Source organism: Hippopotamus amphibius, chromosome 3 (genome assembly GCF_030028045.1).
Source record: "Hippopotamus amphibius kiboko isolate mHipAmp2 chromosome 3, mHipAmp2.hap2, whole genome shotgun sequence".
In the NCBI taxonomy this organism is placed as follows: domain Eukaryota; kingdom Metazoa; phylum Chordata; class Mammalia; order Artiodactyla; family Hippopotamidae; genus Hippopotamus; species Hippopotamus amphibius.
The window spans coordinates 151,235,060-151,251,733 of NC_080188.1; the positions used below are offsets into that span (position 1 = coordinate 151,235,060).

Sequence of the window (16,674 nt, forward strand, 5' to 3'; positions counted from 1 at the left end):
GATGAAGTGCAGAAATGAACACCACACACTCGTTTTAGTATTCTCAGATATGATTAGATGTACTTTATCATGTTTTTATGCTACTGACCTATAAGAAAAAAATACTACAAAAGGTTAAACACCTAGAACCTGCAACTTCAGTACTTCTGGGATGATCTGAAATCTGACAAGGAGAGATTTTATTACAGCATATTCACACCTTATCTAAGCCTTCAGCTTAGATTCATACGCATTTCCTTCATTAGAAGTTGTCACCAGACACTTTACCTCCCAGGATGGCTAACAGTCTCCCAACAGAGTTTGATGTGGTTGTGATAGGAACAGGTTTGCCTGAATCTATCCTTGCAGCTGCATGTTCCAGAAGTGGTCAGAGGGTTCTGCATCTTGATTCAAGAAGTTACTATGGAGGAAACTGGGCTAGTTTCAGCTTTTCAGGATTGCTCTCCTGGTTGAAGGAATATCAGCAAAACAGTGACATTGGGGAAATAAATTCTGCTGCATGGCAAGACATGATCCATGAAACAGAAGAAGCCATCACTCTTCGCAAGAAGGATGAAACCATTCAACACATAGAAGTTTTTTGTTATGTCAGTCAGGATATGGATGACAATATTGAAGAGACTGATGATCTGCAGAAAAATTCTTCCTGGGTAGCATCTGGTACCCTCATAAAACCTCTGGATTCTGCATGCATGTCTCAAGAAACACACTCATTATATGTTACTAGTTATGAAATGCCTGCAAAAAGCACTCCGAAAAACAATGGAGAAGTAACTGATATAGCAGAAACTTTGGTGAAAGAAGAATACTGCGAATATAAAACTTATAAACACACAGTTTCAGATGGTGCTAAAGATGAAATCAAACCTATATTGGAAGACAACAGTGATCCACCAAAGAAAAACAGGATTACTTACTCTCAAATAGTTAAAGAAGGCAGGAGGTTTAATATTGATTTGGTATCAAAGCTGCTTTATTCTCAAGGATTGTTAATTGATCTTTTAATCAAATCAAGTGTTAGTCGTTATGCAGAATTTAAAAATGTCACTAGGATTCTTGCATTTCGAGAAGGAAAAGTAGAGCAGGTGCCTTGTTCCAGAGCAGATGTCTTTAACAGCAAAGAGCTCACTATGGTTGAAAAGAGGATGCTAATGAAATTTCTTACATTTTGTTCAGACTATGAACAACATCCTGATGAATACCAAGCTTTCACACAATGCTCATTTTCAGAGTACTTAAAAACCAAAAAATTAACCCCCAACCTCCAACATTTTGTACTACACTCAATTGCAATGATGTCAGAATCATCTTGCACTACGATAGAAGGCCTTAAAGCAACAAAACACTTTCTTCAGTGTCTTGGACGGTTTGGCAACACTCCCTTTTTATTTCCTTTGTATGGCCAAGGAGAAATTCCCCAGTGTTTCTGCAGGATGTGTGCAGTTTTTGGTGGAATATATTGTCTTCGCCATGAAGTACAGTGCCTTGTAGTTGACAGAGAATCTGGAAGATGTAAAGCAATTATAGATCACCTTGGTCAAAGAATAAATGCTAAATATTTCATTGTGGAGGATAGTTACCTTTCTGAGGAAACATGCTCAAATGTGCAGTACAAGCAGATCTCCAGGGCAGTGCTTATTACGGATCGGTCTGTACTAAAGACAGATTCAGATCAGCAGATTTCTATTTTGATAGTACCTCCAGTGGAACAAGGAGCATGTGCTGTTCGAGTCACCGAGTTGTGTTCTTCAACCATGACGTGCATGAAGGACACCTATCTGGTACATCTGACCTGTCCATCTTCTAAAACAGCAAGAGAAGACTTAGAATCAGTAGTGAAGAAATTATTCACCCCATATGCTGAAAGAGAAATAGACAAGGAAGAACTTACAAAGCCAAGACTCTTGTGGGCTCTTTATTTTAACATGAGAGATTCCTCAGGAGTCAGCAGGAGTTCATATACTGGCTTGCCTTCCAATGTTTATGTCTGCGCTGGACCTGACTGTGGACTAGGAAATGAGCATGCAGTCAAGCAAGCTGAAACACTTTTCCAGGAGATCTTTCCAAGTGAAGAATTCTGCCCCCCACCTCCAAATCCAGAAGACGTTATCTTTGATGGTGATGATAGACAACCAGAGCCTCTTGGATCCAATAATATAATAATGGCCAAACTAGAATCCTCTGAGGGAAGCAAAAACCTAGAAAGCTCAGAGAAGCACCTTCAAAATTAGGAAGAAGCAAACTGGAAATGCTACTTTGGGCCTTCATTCTAGTATCAGAATATTCTCATTTAAAGGACAGTTTCCTATATGAGTAATTAGAAGTGGTTATATGATGAATGCCATGCAGATGTTGTCTGTAATTCTCTTTGTGACTTTCAGTCATTGGATGTCTTTGTTAACCTATCAGTAACTGATTTATTGGTTATTGGACTTCTTTTTGTTTCAGAATGGGCTCTATGACCCAGAATCTTAAACAGGGTTAGCTTTATTTTAGTACTGGGTATATATAGGAGGGTTCCATATTAGCAATGGTGCTTAAAGGAAGATGATATTATATCTGCTGATGATCTTCAGATTTTATTATTGTCTACAGGACAATAATATCTAAGGCATATTTTAATTACCTTTGCAGCTGTTACAGTTGCTACCACCTCTGAGTAGTGAAACACATACAGAGGAAATTATGTGGATTTTTTGTTTATAATATAAACATATAGACATGGTGGCAGCAAGAGCAACTAATGCAAGTGCCAGTATGATAAAACATGTTTGTCTGTAATTGTTGGAAGAATAGCTTTGGCATGATCCTTTATTTTTGTAGGTGATGTTTATAATACATCTTTCAGTTTAATTCTCCTACTTGACCCTTGTAACTGATGAGGCAGTGACACCACCACAGTCTTAGACATTGCAAAAAAGAGTCAGAGTTCAGGTAGTAGTTGAAGAGCTCATTCTTGGGAGTTTCCATCCAAAGAAAATCTAGGGGAAAAGATTAGTTCTGGTTTAATACTTCAGAAAATTTCTTCAGAGCACTGCTCTGGCACCTAAAAGAAAAGAACTTCTAAGTAATTCAGGCTAAAGAAAAAATAAATTGCTCCAGGAAAAGATATTTCAGAATGCCTGTTCTAAAATTGCTAAGGAGAAACTGAGTGAAGCATTTTTAACCTGGGATTACAGATGGTTTTTAAAATCCATCCATAAATAGATTCCCCAAGGTTTCTCAGTGAAGGTGAAATAAGCAATCTTGTTGGCTCCACCACTTTGATTACTAACAATACAGTTGATAGGAGTGAATCAAAGGAGGGTTTACCATGTCCCCTTGGTTGTGTCCAACCCCACAAATAATGAGGAAACATCATTATAATCAACTCCTGCCTCTTAGCTCTTATCTAGAGGATAGAAAACATTTTTTCCAGAACTACCAGAAGTCATAAAACTGGTTATACTCTAGCAGTGGAAGCTTGTGGAGCTGTCAGAAGAAGTAAACTTCCTTCCCTTTAAGTCACTGTTTCTATTCCTCAGACAGAGAATGATAATCCTATAGGAAGTGAGCCCTTTAATTATAATTTTTGTCTTGGAACAGAGCACTTACTATGTGCTAGGCACTTATTGTGCTCTCTAATGTAATTAGACTGTAGTTTCTCAACAACCCTGTGAGGCAGGTATTATTGAATACATTTTCAAAGAGGAAATGAAGATGTAATAATTCTGTGAGTCTGGTTTGTGGAAGAGCCAACATCGGAATCCAGGCTTTCATGATTTCAAAATCTTTCAACTAATGTTAACTGTTAGAAGAGTGTAGGTACTGTAGGAGAAGGAAAAGATGCTCATGAAAACCAGTCTAGCATTGCTAGTGAAGCAAAGTATACACACATCTCTCAGCTTATTACTGAGTCAGAAATATGAAAATATAGATTAATTAAAAATAAATGTAGATTAGAGCTATGGATCTCATTGAAGCAGAATTTGTCTAAGTTTTAACAAAATTATACTTTTTAATGTATCTTTTGATCATTATGTTATAAAAGGTAACGTTACTAGGCCAAAATCTGCTGAGTAGTCTTTTGTTGGTCTTCTATATGTGAAGAAAATGAAACAAGAAAGATTTAAGTAATTTTCAGCTTACTGAAGTAGAGAAGTCATGAACTGGTATTAATGTATCTATCTTAAGTCTAGCAAATCTATTGTTGTGTGGATTCTAAGGCTTAAACTTATCAAAACAACTGCAATGGCTGAAATAGACCTAAAAATTAGTTATTAATATGTAAAATAATTTAAGATGTTAAATAAAATGGAGGTGAAGCTAATCTGGACCTATTGAAAAAATTTTAGTTTCAATATCATGAATATTTTTATTCATAAGAATTTGAGAAGAGTAATGAGAAGTTGCAAAAAATGATAGAACCAAAGAAAATGGAAACAGGAAAATGTTAGATTAGATAAAATAAGGGTTTTAAAAACTAAGAAAATGAATATATTAGTTTCCTACTTGAATGCAAATTGGAAATAAAAAAGTTATTACCAATAAAAAGCATTTTAAAAATTAGAGGATATTATAACCTAGTATAATGTTGTGACATGTTGGAATTTTACCCTTATGGACTTATGTGTGAACTTTTTCAAATGTTCAAAGAATAAATAATATCTATGTATCAAAAGATGATATGTTAATATTTGCATTTTGAGGTTAATATGGCCTCAGTACTAGGAGTCAAACATTTTGAAAAGGGTCTCATTCTGAACAAATGGCAGAATATTAGCAAATGATATACAACATAAAAATAATTATTTACTGTGGCTCAGGATTATAAGGTTGTTGTTCAACAGAATAACCATTAAGTCAATATCAACAGAACAAGATAGTAAAAATCCAAAGTATTAACTACAAGTACCTTTAAAAATATTAATAAAACTCATCATTTTTTATTTAACTATCTCTGGTAATGATTTTGTTGGTTTCTCATGGTGATAAGTAATTACTTAAAACCAAGAATTAACATTATTCCTATTAGGAAAACATATAGGAAACATTTCTCAAGCAGAAATTTAATAAGCTTGGCACTATATTTATATATGGTTGAAAAAGCTTGTCATCATAATAAATCCTTAATAAGCATTCATAAATGAGAAGGATAAGAAAGCACAAATATTATCGATTAACATGGCTTTTAAAGTAATGAAACGTGTAGTATCATAAACATACTGACAATAAAAGACTAATTCAGGAAGTTGCAGGATACATAACTTTTTTAAATCTTATTTCTAGATTCCAACAGTGACAAACTGCAATTTCAAGTGTTTGGATATTATATGTATATACAAGCCATTTAAGGAAAGTTATACAACTATGTTGGGATAAGTTAAGAAAGATGATTATATAGAAGCAGATTGAAGGAACTGCATCCTAATGAAAAGGAATTAAATAGAAAATCTAAAAAACAAAATTATATTCCTCACTTTACTGCTTACCAGTTGTATAATCTTGGGAAAATCATGCCTACCTTCCATTTCGCCATCTATAAAATAGAAATAATGCTTTGTAGAATTATTATGAGGATTAAATTAATGTGAAAGAAATTGTGTCCAAAGGACTGGCAATAAGGTGAAGTTAGTATATAGATTTACTACACTTCAACTTAACATTCCAACTGGATGCTTTATATAATTTGACAGAATTGTGATAAATAATTTAGGAAAATAAGCAAAGGTGTCGTTTTAACTTGGAAGAAAGGAGGAGTCTTGCACTTCAAATTGTTAAAACATGCTGTTAAGCATCTTTTCTAAATACATTATGGTATTGACTAGAAAGTTTAAGACTGATAAACCAGTTGGAAAGAAATATGTAATAATTACTGGTGGAAAGGTTAGCTGGACATCAGTATAAAAAAAGAAATTAGATCCACTTCACATATAAGTTTGTTCCAGATGAATTAAGATCTTCAATATAAAGGTAAAAATAAAAAGACTACAATTCTCATCCCAGTAATTTTGCAAAGGAAACTTTATGGCAATGAAAAATAGTGACAACGTAGATGAGATCAACTAAGAAACATGAAAAATGTATACTAAATAGGAAGGAGACAAAAAGAAGAGATGGGATAAAAGCTGCTTGCATTATACAAGGATAAAGTACTCAATATTATTTTTTTAAATGTAAGTGCAAATCTGTAGGGCTTTGTGCTCTTAACTAGGCAAATTTATGAAAGAATTGAGTTCAAACTAGAAGATACAGATAAAAATCAATTCTTAGAATGGTATTCAGATTTCCTAATATTAAAAATGCAAGCTAAAGCAACTTTGACCTAGTTCATGCAATTATATTAGCAAAAAAAAAAATTTAATTGCATGTATCTTCATACCAGTAGCATTATTAATGTAGTTTTTTAAAGAACTATTTAGAAGAATATAATAAGTCTATAATCTGTTTTTTGATAGATCTAACTCACTCTGAGTAGCATATGGCCCAGGAAAGTATTTTAAAAGAAAAAAAAAAGGCTATTTATATAAAGATATTTCTAGCGATTGCATTCATTTGAATTTTTAAAAAAGCCCAGTAATTGGGAACTGGATAAGTAAATATTCATGTATTGCTATTTCTGTCATAGACTGTTATATAGCCATTAAATAGTACTGATATATGTAAAACCATATGGAAAAGTGTTTAAATGACACTCAAAAGTGTTAAAATGTAAATTATTGTATTTACTGATTGTATTTGTGTAAAAATTTAGGTCCCTACATTGGAAAGAATCAGAAGAAAACATTGTAATTAGAGTTTAACATTAAGAGGTTCTTTTTTTCTATAAAATACTGATGTGTGAAATAAAAAATAAAAGATTAATTGGTAAAATGGTTTACTGAGTTGGTGATAAAATTACTGACTTCTTGGAAACTTCTAAAATTGTCCTTTAAATTAAAAAATATATTTAAATGTTAGTGTCAAAAGATAACCTCCAAAAACATGGACAGAAAGTTTTCCAACTCTTGGAAGGAATTCTTGGTCAAGATGGATTTTGTATTTTTTTGTATCTTTTCTGTTGCCCAGCATTAAGGAACAAGGTATATTGTGACAGATGATGGATGGATGGATGGATGGATAATTTTTTTAATGGGAATCTCAGAGCCAGAGATGAGTATAATAAAAATGATATTACTGCATTACAGGACATCAGCATGAAGACATTATATTCTAAAGTATGGCCCCAAATCCAAGAACATACTTCATTTTGGAGTCTTGAAGGCCAGGGAAATGAAGGTTGGGTTTGGATTGGTAGAACTGGCCAAGCCTGGGTCTGAGGAGTGTTTTCAGGGAGACCGGTACTAAGGACATATCTTAGGACCGAGGATGCTGGCAGAACCTTTCTTGTCAGTCTGGGAGATCCAAATCAAGGTGATTTAATTCAGCAAACATCAGCTGAACAACTGTGGGTTATGAATTTGCATTATTTTAGGGATTAGAAGTAGAAATATAAATAACAGGTTCTCTATAGCTGAGTACCAATTCTGTTAGAGGATGTATGTTTTATTTTATCTTAATGAGAACTTAGGGTGTTTTCTATCCGTCATACTCCCCATTATAACCACCTCCTCTCCCCCAACAAAAGAAAACAAAAGAGAAATCTGATTTGTGGTGCATGGCGTTCCTTTAAAGGTGTACCAAGACCTTTTATTATGAAGTTGGAAACAAGTAGCTTAATAAAAGTTAAAAGGTAGATCAGTTAATCCTTTCTGAAATCTATTTCAGCTAACATTCAGTTAATTAAGAAGTTTCTGACATTGATCAGAAGCTTTCTGTCTTGCCAGGGGGGAAGGAGTGAAGAGAAAGTGCAAGAGATTGGGTCCCAGAAGCCCAAGGCATTGAGAGCTCAGGGAGTAAGAAGTATAAAGAAATCAAAACAAAAGAAGCAGATCATAAAGTTTCAAAACGAAAACATTCTAATTAGGATTAGTTTTACCAACCTTTGTCTTGGCAGGACAGATGGAAGTCATGCTTTTATTGCATTGAAATAGTTGCTTTCTCTTTGAAGATTTATACATTTTTATTTCAGTATTTTTACTCTCATAAAGAGGCACTGTTTTCAGTATAATTCTTATTCTTCTAACCAACAACCAAATGTATTCACATTTCAACAGCAGGGGACCCAATACCTCCAGCTTTCTGTAAGTCATAAACAAAGATGCTGAGTGGTTCAACAAAGATTTGACTCGAATATTTTGACAGCAGTTCTGCTACAGCATTTGTAGGATTTTTTTCTCCTGATAACTACATTTTTTTTTTAAATATGAACCTCAAGACAAGTATGTGAGGTAAGAAAGGGCAGGTATTTATATTCATTTTACAGGTAAGACTTGGAGGAATTAAGTGACTTGCCTGGACTCTTTCCTAGTAAGTATTCAGATCCATTAATTAGAATTGAAATGTAACTTCTGCTTTGCCTTCATCTCAAGATGGTTATTTATTGCATGTAAGAGTGCACAGCACATAAATCACTATTTTAAAAGTGGTTTCTTCTAGAAGTTGAGTACATTTATTTTTCAACAAATAAATCATCCTATAAATTTCAATTTTGTGTAATTAAAGTGGGCTGACTAGAATTAGAAGGAGAAGGGAGTTTAAGCTGACACCTGAAATCAAAGCAAACTGTTTCTACTGGTTTTCATGTCAAGAGCTTCATTTCTATAATGTAATATTTTTATTAGTTCCTGTTGATGTCCTATAAGGTTGACATTTGCTTGTTGCTAAATATATATTTAACCTTTAATATACTCTGTTAACATGAATAAAGAATAGACATCAGAGGAAAAGGAATGACTTTAGATTTGGAGGTGCAGGGTTGACAGAGTGTAGTAGGAAGATAAATACCTGTTTGTGGTTCAGTCAAAAGGAAATACATATTTAGGCATTTTATAGTTTTAAAGAAATAGGAATCCAGAGGATAGTAGTGCAGTATGGTTTAGGCCAATTCTTTTGATTACAGGTCATGTAATTAAAGCCCTTGAGCGCCCCATTTCTGTTTGTTTGAGACTTTTATTTCTTTGTTTATTCATCACTTATATTTAAAAATAGGAACGGAAATGTTATGAATCAGTATGGGGAAGTATTAATTTTACTTCATTATAAGTTAATTTCATTGTACGTGTAAGTTTATAGCGTTTTTGTACCAATTTCAGTATTCTTATTTCCCATTATAAATAAGAAATTTGGGGGAATGGACTGCTGAGGAAGAGCAAGGAATCTTGTTTTTAGGCAATTAATGTAGTTGTTGAGTTCCTAAAATGATTTACGTGAAGTACAAGGGTGAGTCAAAAATTATCCGCACTCTGGCTGTACAATTTCTGAAGAGAAATGAGCTGTATGTCCTTCTGTTTCTTTAACAATTCCATTTTATGACTGCATAACATTATTTGTGGTGCCCTCTGTTGTTGAAACATAGATAGCAACCAGGTGTTTATTAAAAGGAAAAAGCAAAAGACGAGAACTACACTGGAAATAGTTTGTTATGAGATTATAATCTCTTTTAAAACCAAGTCTGTGTGTGCTGAACCTCTGTATTCCCTACAGTGTCTTGCACTTCACAGCCATCCAAAAAAAGATTTGCTAAATGGAAGACCAACTAGCAGTTTCCAGCGCCTCTTTTCTTCCTTCTAGGTTCCAAGTGAGGAACAGAGTACCAGTGGAAGCTATCTGGGAAAGTGTATCAGAACCAAAGTCCTGGGTCTTTGTATTGTTAGTACAGGTAATTATTTTTAGGATAAACCTATGTGCATGAATAAAGCTACTTAAAAATAGGGAACATTTAAATAATCTATGAAATGTTTCATCTAATCATTTTACTCATTTTATTCCATGAAGGCAGTGGTTCTCAAACCAGGGTGATTTTGCTCTTCAGGGGACATTTGACAATGTCTGGAGACATTTTTGGTTGTCAGAACTGGGAAGGGGCTGCTACTGGCATCTAGTGAGTAGAGGGTAGGAGTTCAGCTAAACATCCTATTATACACAAGACAGCCTCCCCACAAGAAAGAATTATCCAGCCCAATATGTCCATAGTGCCAAGTTGGAAAAACTTCATTAGAGTAAAAGTTTTGAATATTTATAACGAATCTGCTTTCTTTTATGCTCCTCACTTGTACTTTTCTTCCTCAACATCTTCTGATCCCCTCAGTGCTTCTTCAACAGGGTCATTGTTGGTAGAAACTGCTGTGTGCTGCTCCTTTACATATCCCCACCCCCAACTCATTTATCTCCTTTCCCTCAAATTAGCAATGACTTCCTTCTGAAGGTTTATGATAAACTCCAAAACAAAATTCGGAGATTTAGTGAGTATTTCTCATCTTGCCCCAATTGTCAGATATAGACTAGAGATTTTGTGGGGTTTTTAAAAAAATCATCTCATTCAGAAATAGAATAACTCTGCAAAGCAGTTATAGAAATGAAATTTTCGCCTTGTTTTTCTTTTCGTGTTTTTTTGTCCTATTCTCTTATTATCTTTTTAGACATCTTTCTATATACTGTAAACAACTGCCTCAAAATCCATGTAAAAATATTTTAACATACTTTTTTTTTGGAGGGATATTATTTAATTTGACAGGCTATGGGGAAATTAATCAAATTACATGTATGTAACAATATCCGATGAGTTTCACAGAAGCCAATACAAGACTAAATAAACCATCCATAACTGAATTGTATTCCCATTTACACTCACTAATGGTTCACCAAGCAATGAGATAGTGCAGTAGTTTGACATTTTGTAGACAGGGGTTAACTAGAAAATACCCATAAAATGGAATGAGTAAGGGAATGAGTCAGTATTCTTAATACAGATAAGAATCTTAACTAGACTACTCTGTAAAGTGAAACATAGGATTCAATACAATGCCACATCTATTGAGCACTGTGCCTCAGTGCTCTGTGCTAGACTCTGGGAATACAGAGAATAATTGTACCTAACACTGAGCACTTGCTGCCAAGCACTGCTCTGAATGCTTGCTGTATTTATCTTATTTAATCCTCATAACAGCCCAGTTGGATAGGTGCACTTATTATGCCCGTTTTGCAGATGGAGAAACTGCAAAGAAAAACTTGACCAAGATAACACAGCTGGTATGTGGTAGAACCAGGCTTCAAACCCGGGCAGTCTGACTCTATAACCCACATGCTATGATTGAGGTGTGATGTAGTTTCTTCAGATAGGTGTCATATTAATTCTAGGAACAGGTAACTATGCATCAGGAACTGTTCTGATTTCTTTATATATACACACACACACACACACACACACACACAAACATATATACACACATTTATACATTATAAATGTAAAATATGTATATACACACATTTATACATTATATATATACATACATCACATATCTATATATACACATTTATACATTATAAATGTAAATATATACACACATTTGTACATTGTAAATATATATAGTATACACACATTAATACATTATAAATGTAAAATATATATAATACATAAATATATAAAGTATATATAAATATATATATAATATGTATAAATGTATATTTATATATTATATATATATAAAATCTCAATTTTTTTATAAACTTATTGATTTTAAACTGAATTCCTGACATTTATTTGTTGTTTTGTCATCTATTACCAAAATTTCAAAGGGAGTCTATATCAGAGCTTCTAAAACACTTTAGATGTTAATGCACATGAATCACCTGGGGATTTAAGCTGTTAAAATGCAGCTTCTGAGTCAGTAGATCTAGGCTGGGTCTTCTGCCTTTCGAAGAAGGCCCTATGTGATGCTTTTGCTGGTGGCCCTTGGACCACACTTTGACAAGCGAGGATTTGTATAGACCACATTAAGCAACAGATTGGCTCATTAGAAAGAGCTTTTGAGTTGTTTGCTGAGAATCCTGGCTTCCCTTCCTAACCCTCATAGGAATTAACTGCATGAGTTAATTTTTAAAACAACCCTGTGAGTTAGGTATTAATGTTTCCATGTGTAGAAGAGAAATGACTCAGTTACTTTCCCAAAGTTATAAAATTGGTAAGTAGTGGAACTCCCAATCCATTGGGGCTGACATTGATGCACAATTAACCACTATATGAGTCGGTCATGATCATTTCTGTGATATAGGTATGAATAAACTTTAATGGATGCACAGAGAAGTTATTTCAAGTCTGGCTAGGGAAATCTGGGAAGACCTCACAAAAGAAAAGGCCTGGGCCCTGAAGGTTGAGGAGGATTTCTACAGACTGATACAAAGAACAACATTCTATATAGGGACAACAGCAAAGATATGGGGTCATCCAGGACGACTGTCTGATGGCTAGAGCAGGGAGTGTGCTGAACTAGTGTGGAGAGGTAGGACATGTGCGATAGCGTCCAGAACATCATCTTCATGAATACCATGAGACTTAGTCAGTGGATAGTGAGGAGCTGTTGAAGGTTTTTCTAGATAAGACATGTTTAAAAAGGTTAGTCTGGTGGCAGTGTGGAGGGAGGCTGGAAAGAATGTGCAGAGACTAGATGCAGATGAGTAATAAGGAGAACAAATATAAGGCTTGGGTAGGGCTGGGCGATGGAAATGAAACAGGCAGAGAAAAATTTGGAGATAGAAACCTAGAAAGTGACTGTATGTTACAGATAAGGTAGAGAAAGGAATTGAAAATGACTAAAGCTTCACCTTAGGTACTTGAATGAGCGTTATAGGTTTTAATCAAGATTGTGACTAGGTTTTGAAGAAAAGCAAATGATTTTGTTCTGGTCATACAAGGTGATCAGGAGATGGTTCTGGAAGACTTGTATGCTAAAGAGTTTTGACTTTGTCCTAATGTAGCCCTACTTAATGTATTCAACAAGGAAATGGGTTGTATTTGGATGTATAACCCTAGTGTCTGTGTGGAGGACAAATCCAAGAGAGACAAGAATGTAGAAAGGACACCAGACAGAAGACTATTAAAATGGTTTGTCAAGAGATGATGAGGGTCTGAATTGGAGTAATAGTACTTAGGACAAAGGAAAGATTCAAGAACTAGTTAGGATCAGCCTGAGTTAGTGATTGATTGAATATGAGTGCCACACGAAAGGAAGAGAAATCAGGAAACAGAGAAGGAGCTAGTAGATAGGGACTTGATATGAATGCAAGCACCCTGCCTGTTTTGAAACAGTAACTACCCCCCTGGATTGTCCTAGATTAGGAAAATTCCCTTCTAGGATTCGTAGATATATACTCTTTTTTTTTTTTCCTCCTGGAGTTGTTAAGCCTCAAGGATATGAATCAGAGGTTGCTAGTACCCTGGTTACCAGAGAGTCTGTCTGAGACTTTAGGCCAAATAAAGAGCAACCAAACCAGTGATGGGAAGAGAGAAACATAGCCCTGATGACATATTTCAGGCCCCTAACTTATGTGGCTCACATTATATTTCTATTGGAAATACAAAACTGGCATAAAAATAGGAGATGAGGTAGGAGAGGGGAATTTCAAAAAAAGCGTGGTCTAAAGTGTTGACATTGCAGATGTTTTCACAGTTGATTTATTTATCAATTGATGAAATTATAGAGCAACGGTGATTTAAATGGGAATGTCTTTAAAATACCAATTACCAGGTACCATGCCTGCATTCTGGGTCAGTGAGTATACAGAGGGCAATTGCAATTGATTGTTACATGGGTGATGGGTTGTCACGCATTATATCGCAAGTAAGTGGTTAATAAAGCAAGTATCTGATGATATGGTAGTGGGGATTTAGTTTATCTTCTGGTGGGTATTTTAGAGAGTTGTACAGAAAGCATTAAAATTTTGTACACCTTCTCACCTAACAATTTTATTGCCAAGAATTTATCCTAAGTAGGTAATCATGGATGTATGTAAATATATAGCTAATGGATTATAATATCCATGGCTAACACTTATTAAATGTGTACAGTATGTCAGGTACTGTTATAACTGCTTTATGCATATTAATTAACTCAATCTTCATCCCAACTCGGCAAGGTAGGTAGATAATATACTATTACTCCATTTTACAGTTAAATAAATTAATGCACCAGGAATTTTTCAAGGTCACATAAAAAGTGGAGGATATGGAACCTGAACTTAGTTCCCTATGTTATGCTGTCTCTCCTGATAGCACTGTTAGAAGAGTGAAAAATTGCAAATAATCCAAAGATGCACAGTGTGACATCTGAGGGAGTGCATGTTTCAGAAATCAACAGACCACTGAGCAAATCATTCTGGACCCAGACCCTGGAAACGCTTTACCTCCTCCTGATCCCCCAAAAGATAATCAGAACAAACCCTGTCATACCTCACATCCCTGCTGAGTTCACTCTTCGCCAAAAGAGAAAGCCCTTCATCGGCCATGACTGTACTCATGTCTCTTTATGACTCAGCGTTATTTCTTGATATGGTGTAGTCCTGAGCTCCCACCATGAGTGCTGAGAACCTCCTCTCACAAGCAGTAAACTCTCCTGTATCTTCAACATCTTCTCAACATTTTCTCTATCTCCTTACTTTCCCTTAACCCTGGCTGCCCCCAAGGAACCTGATTTCCCACCTCCAGGCGGAAGCTGTTTTTTTCAGATGGTGAGCTGAAGTTTCAACAACAGACCATGAGAGAAGCTGAAATAGAGTTTATCACTCACAGCCCTGGAAGAAGGACATGGCACACCTTAAGGTGTTACACAGGGAGGTCAAGGTAGAGCGCAGACAAAAAGGGTCAGGACCTGGGAAATATATGGTCCATGGGTTGAATGCTTTGGGGTTGGCAGACTAAAGCCAGATTGGTCAATGCAAGCCATAAATAATAGGGTTTTTTAAAGTTCCACAGGGAATAATCTAAGGGGCGCATAGCAAGAAGTCACTGAGAAGCAAGGCCTGTCAGGGCTGTTGGGGAGTCATCAGAAATTTATGTTTGCTTGTGACTCTGCGGGCTGCTATCAAGGGCATGTGCTCGAATGAGGGGCTACTGTGAAAGTCCTCCAGGCCTCTTAATCAAATAAAATAGATGTTAAGGCAGCAATACTGTGGAGTAGCTTAGCTAAACTCTCAGTACACCACATAAACCCCAGAACCACATAGTTAGGTAAATGTCCCATTGAGTACCACTGCTGCTTCAAAAGCATTACTCCCTACTTCTCCTATAAAACTCTTCATTCCATCAACACTCACCCCATAGTGAGGTCGCAAACTTGGAACTCATGCTATCACAAAGATGTGCAGGGAATATAAAGCGCATATGGCTCTTGTCTCTCTCATTTGCAGCCTTATCTCTCCCTCTTGGATAATTCCCGTCAGTTTACAGTCTAGCCACCGCCTCCAATTGTCCTTTGACTCATGGCTGTCCCTTTCTAATCTTTGTTTAAAGAGCCTATCTTCTGAATGTGTACTACTTGCTACCTCCATATCCCCAATGAAAATTTTTGTTTTGTAAATGATTTAAAAGCTTTTAAACACAGAAAAGTGCAAAGGATAATATATGTCTATGTATCACCCAAAGTGAGCAGAGGCTAATATTTCTGTATTTATTTTAATCTATCTTTAAAGAATTGAAATATTACAGGTAAAATTCACATCTGTGTATTTCCTCTCTCCAGTCCATGCTACCTCTCCCCTTCCAGAGGTCACTGCAGACATGAATTTAATGTGAATCCAAGCAGTGCTTTGACCCTTTTGCTCATAATATATTTATCCATTTCCCCCTTTTGATGGGCATTGGGTTAGTTCATGCTTTTCACTATAATATAGTAAACAATACTTCAAAGTATATCCTTGTATGTATCTCTTCCTTTTCAATGTACAAGAGTTTCTCTAGGGCTGTGCTGTCAAGTATGGTAACCACCAGCCACATGCCTCTTGGGCACTAGATATGTAGCTAGTTGTAGAGAACCACAGAGGACGTTGACTTAGAGTAACAATCCTGAGAGCACATGACCGGCTACATGGCTGCAGGCAGTTCTGAAAGCAGAACTAGTCTCAAGGAAAACCGATTGAGATAAAGCAGTCATATAGCCCGATGGCTCCAGGCTCCAGCTCCGAGTTAAAGATGAACTATCTCCCCTAGTAGTCATAAAAAACAAGGTGTTCTGCTTTTTTCTCTATTTGAAGCATATACCTTGTGATGTCCATTATCGTGATTTATAATCTAGAATGCTAGAGTGCTTTTTCTCAACAAATACGCTATGGGAATCAGAGCTCGGGACTCTTGACTGGCTTGGTCTTGAGTCCCCTGACCCCATGCTTTCCTGTTCTCTTGTGTGAATTTTCTTAATTCCGCAGTGCCACTCACATTCAGGTTCGTTTGTGTGGATGAGATCTCCACAGCTAGTCTACACTGAGATGTAAAACGCACACCGTATTTTAAAGATTTAGTATCAAAAAAATTATATAAAATGTCACTCATAATTTTATGCTTATTACAAGTTGAAATCATATTTTAAATATGTTAGGTTATATAAAATATATATAATTATAATTATATATAATTATATGTATTATATATAATATATATAAATTAAAATTAATTTATGTTTTTACCTTTTAAAATGTGGCTACTAGAAAATTTAAGTAACATATATGGCTCACATTACATTTCTACTGAATAGTACTATTCTGGAGTATATAAGTAAATCTAGAATTTCTGGGCCTAGTAAATGCTGGGTAAGTTTTCAAATTGAT

At 35.4% G+C, this 16,674-nt stretch overlaps 1 protein-coding gene across 1 annotated transcript; it reads left to right on the forward strand.

Annotated features, from left to right (window-relative positions):
* Positions 1 to 6,855, forward strand: CHML (CHM like Rab escort protein). The gene has a single exon (XM_057726880.1). The coding sequence runs from the start codon at positions 276 to 278 to the stop codon at positions 2,229 to 2,231; it is 1,956 nt and encodes a 651-aa protein (XP_057582863.1). The 5' UTR covers positions 1 to 275; the 3' UTR covers positions 2,232 to 6,855.
* Positions 6,856 to 16,674: the final 9,819 nt, after the last annotated feature.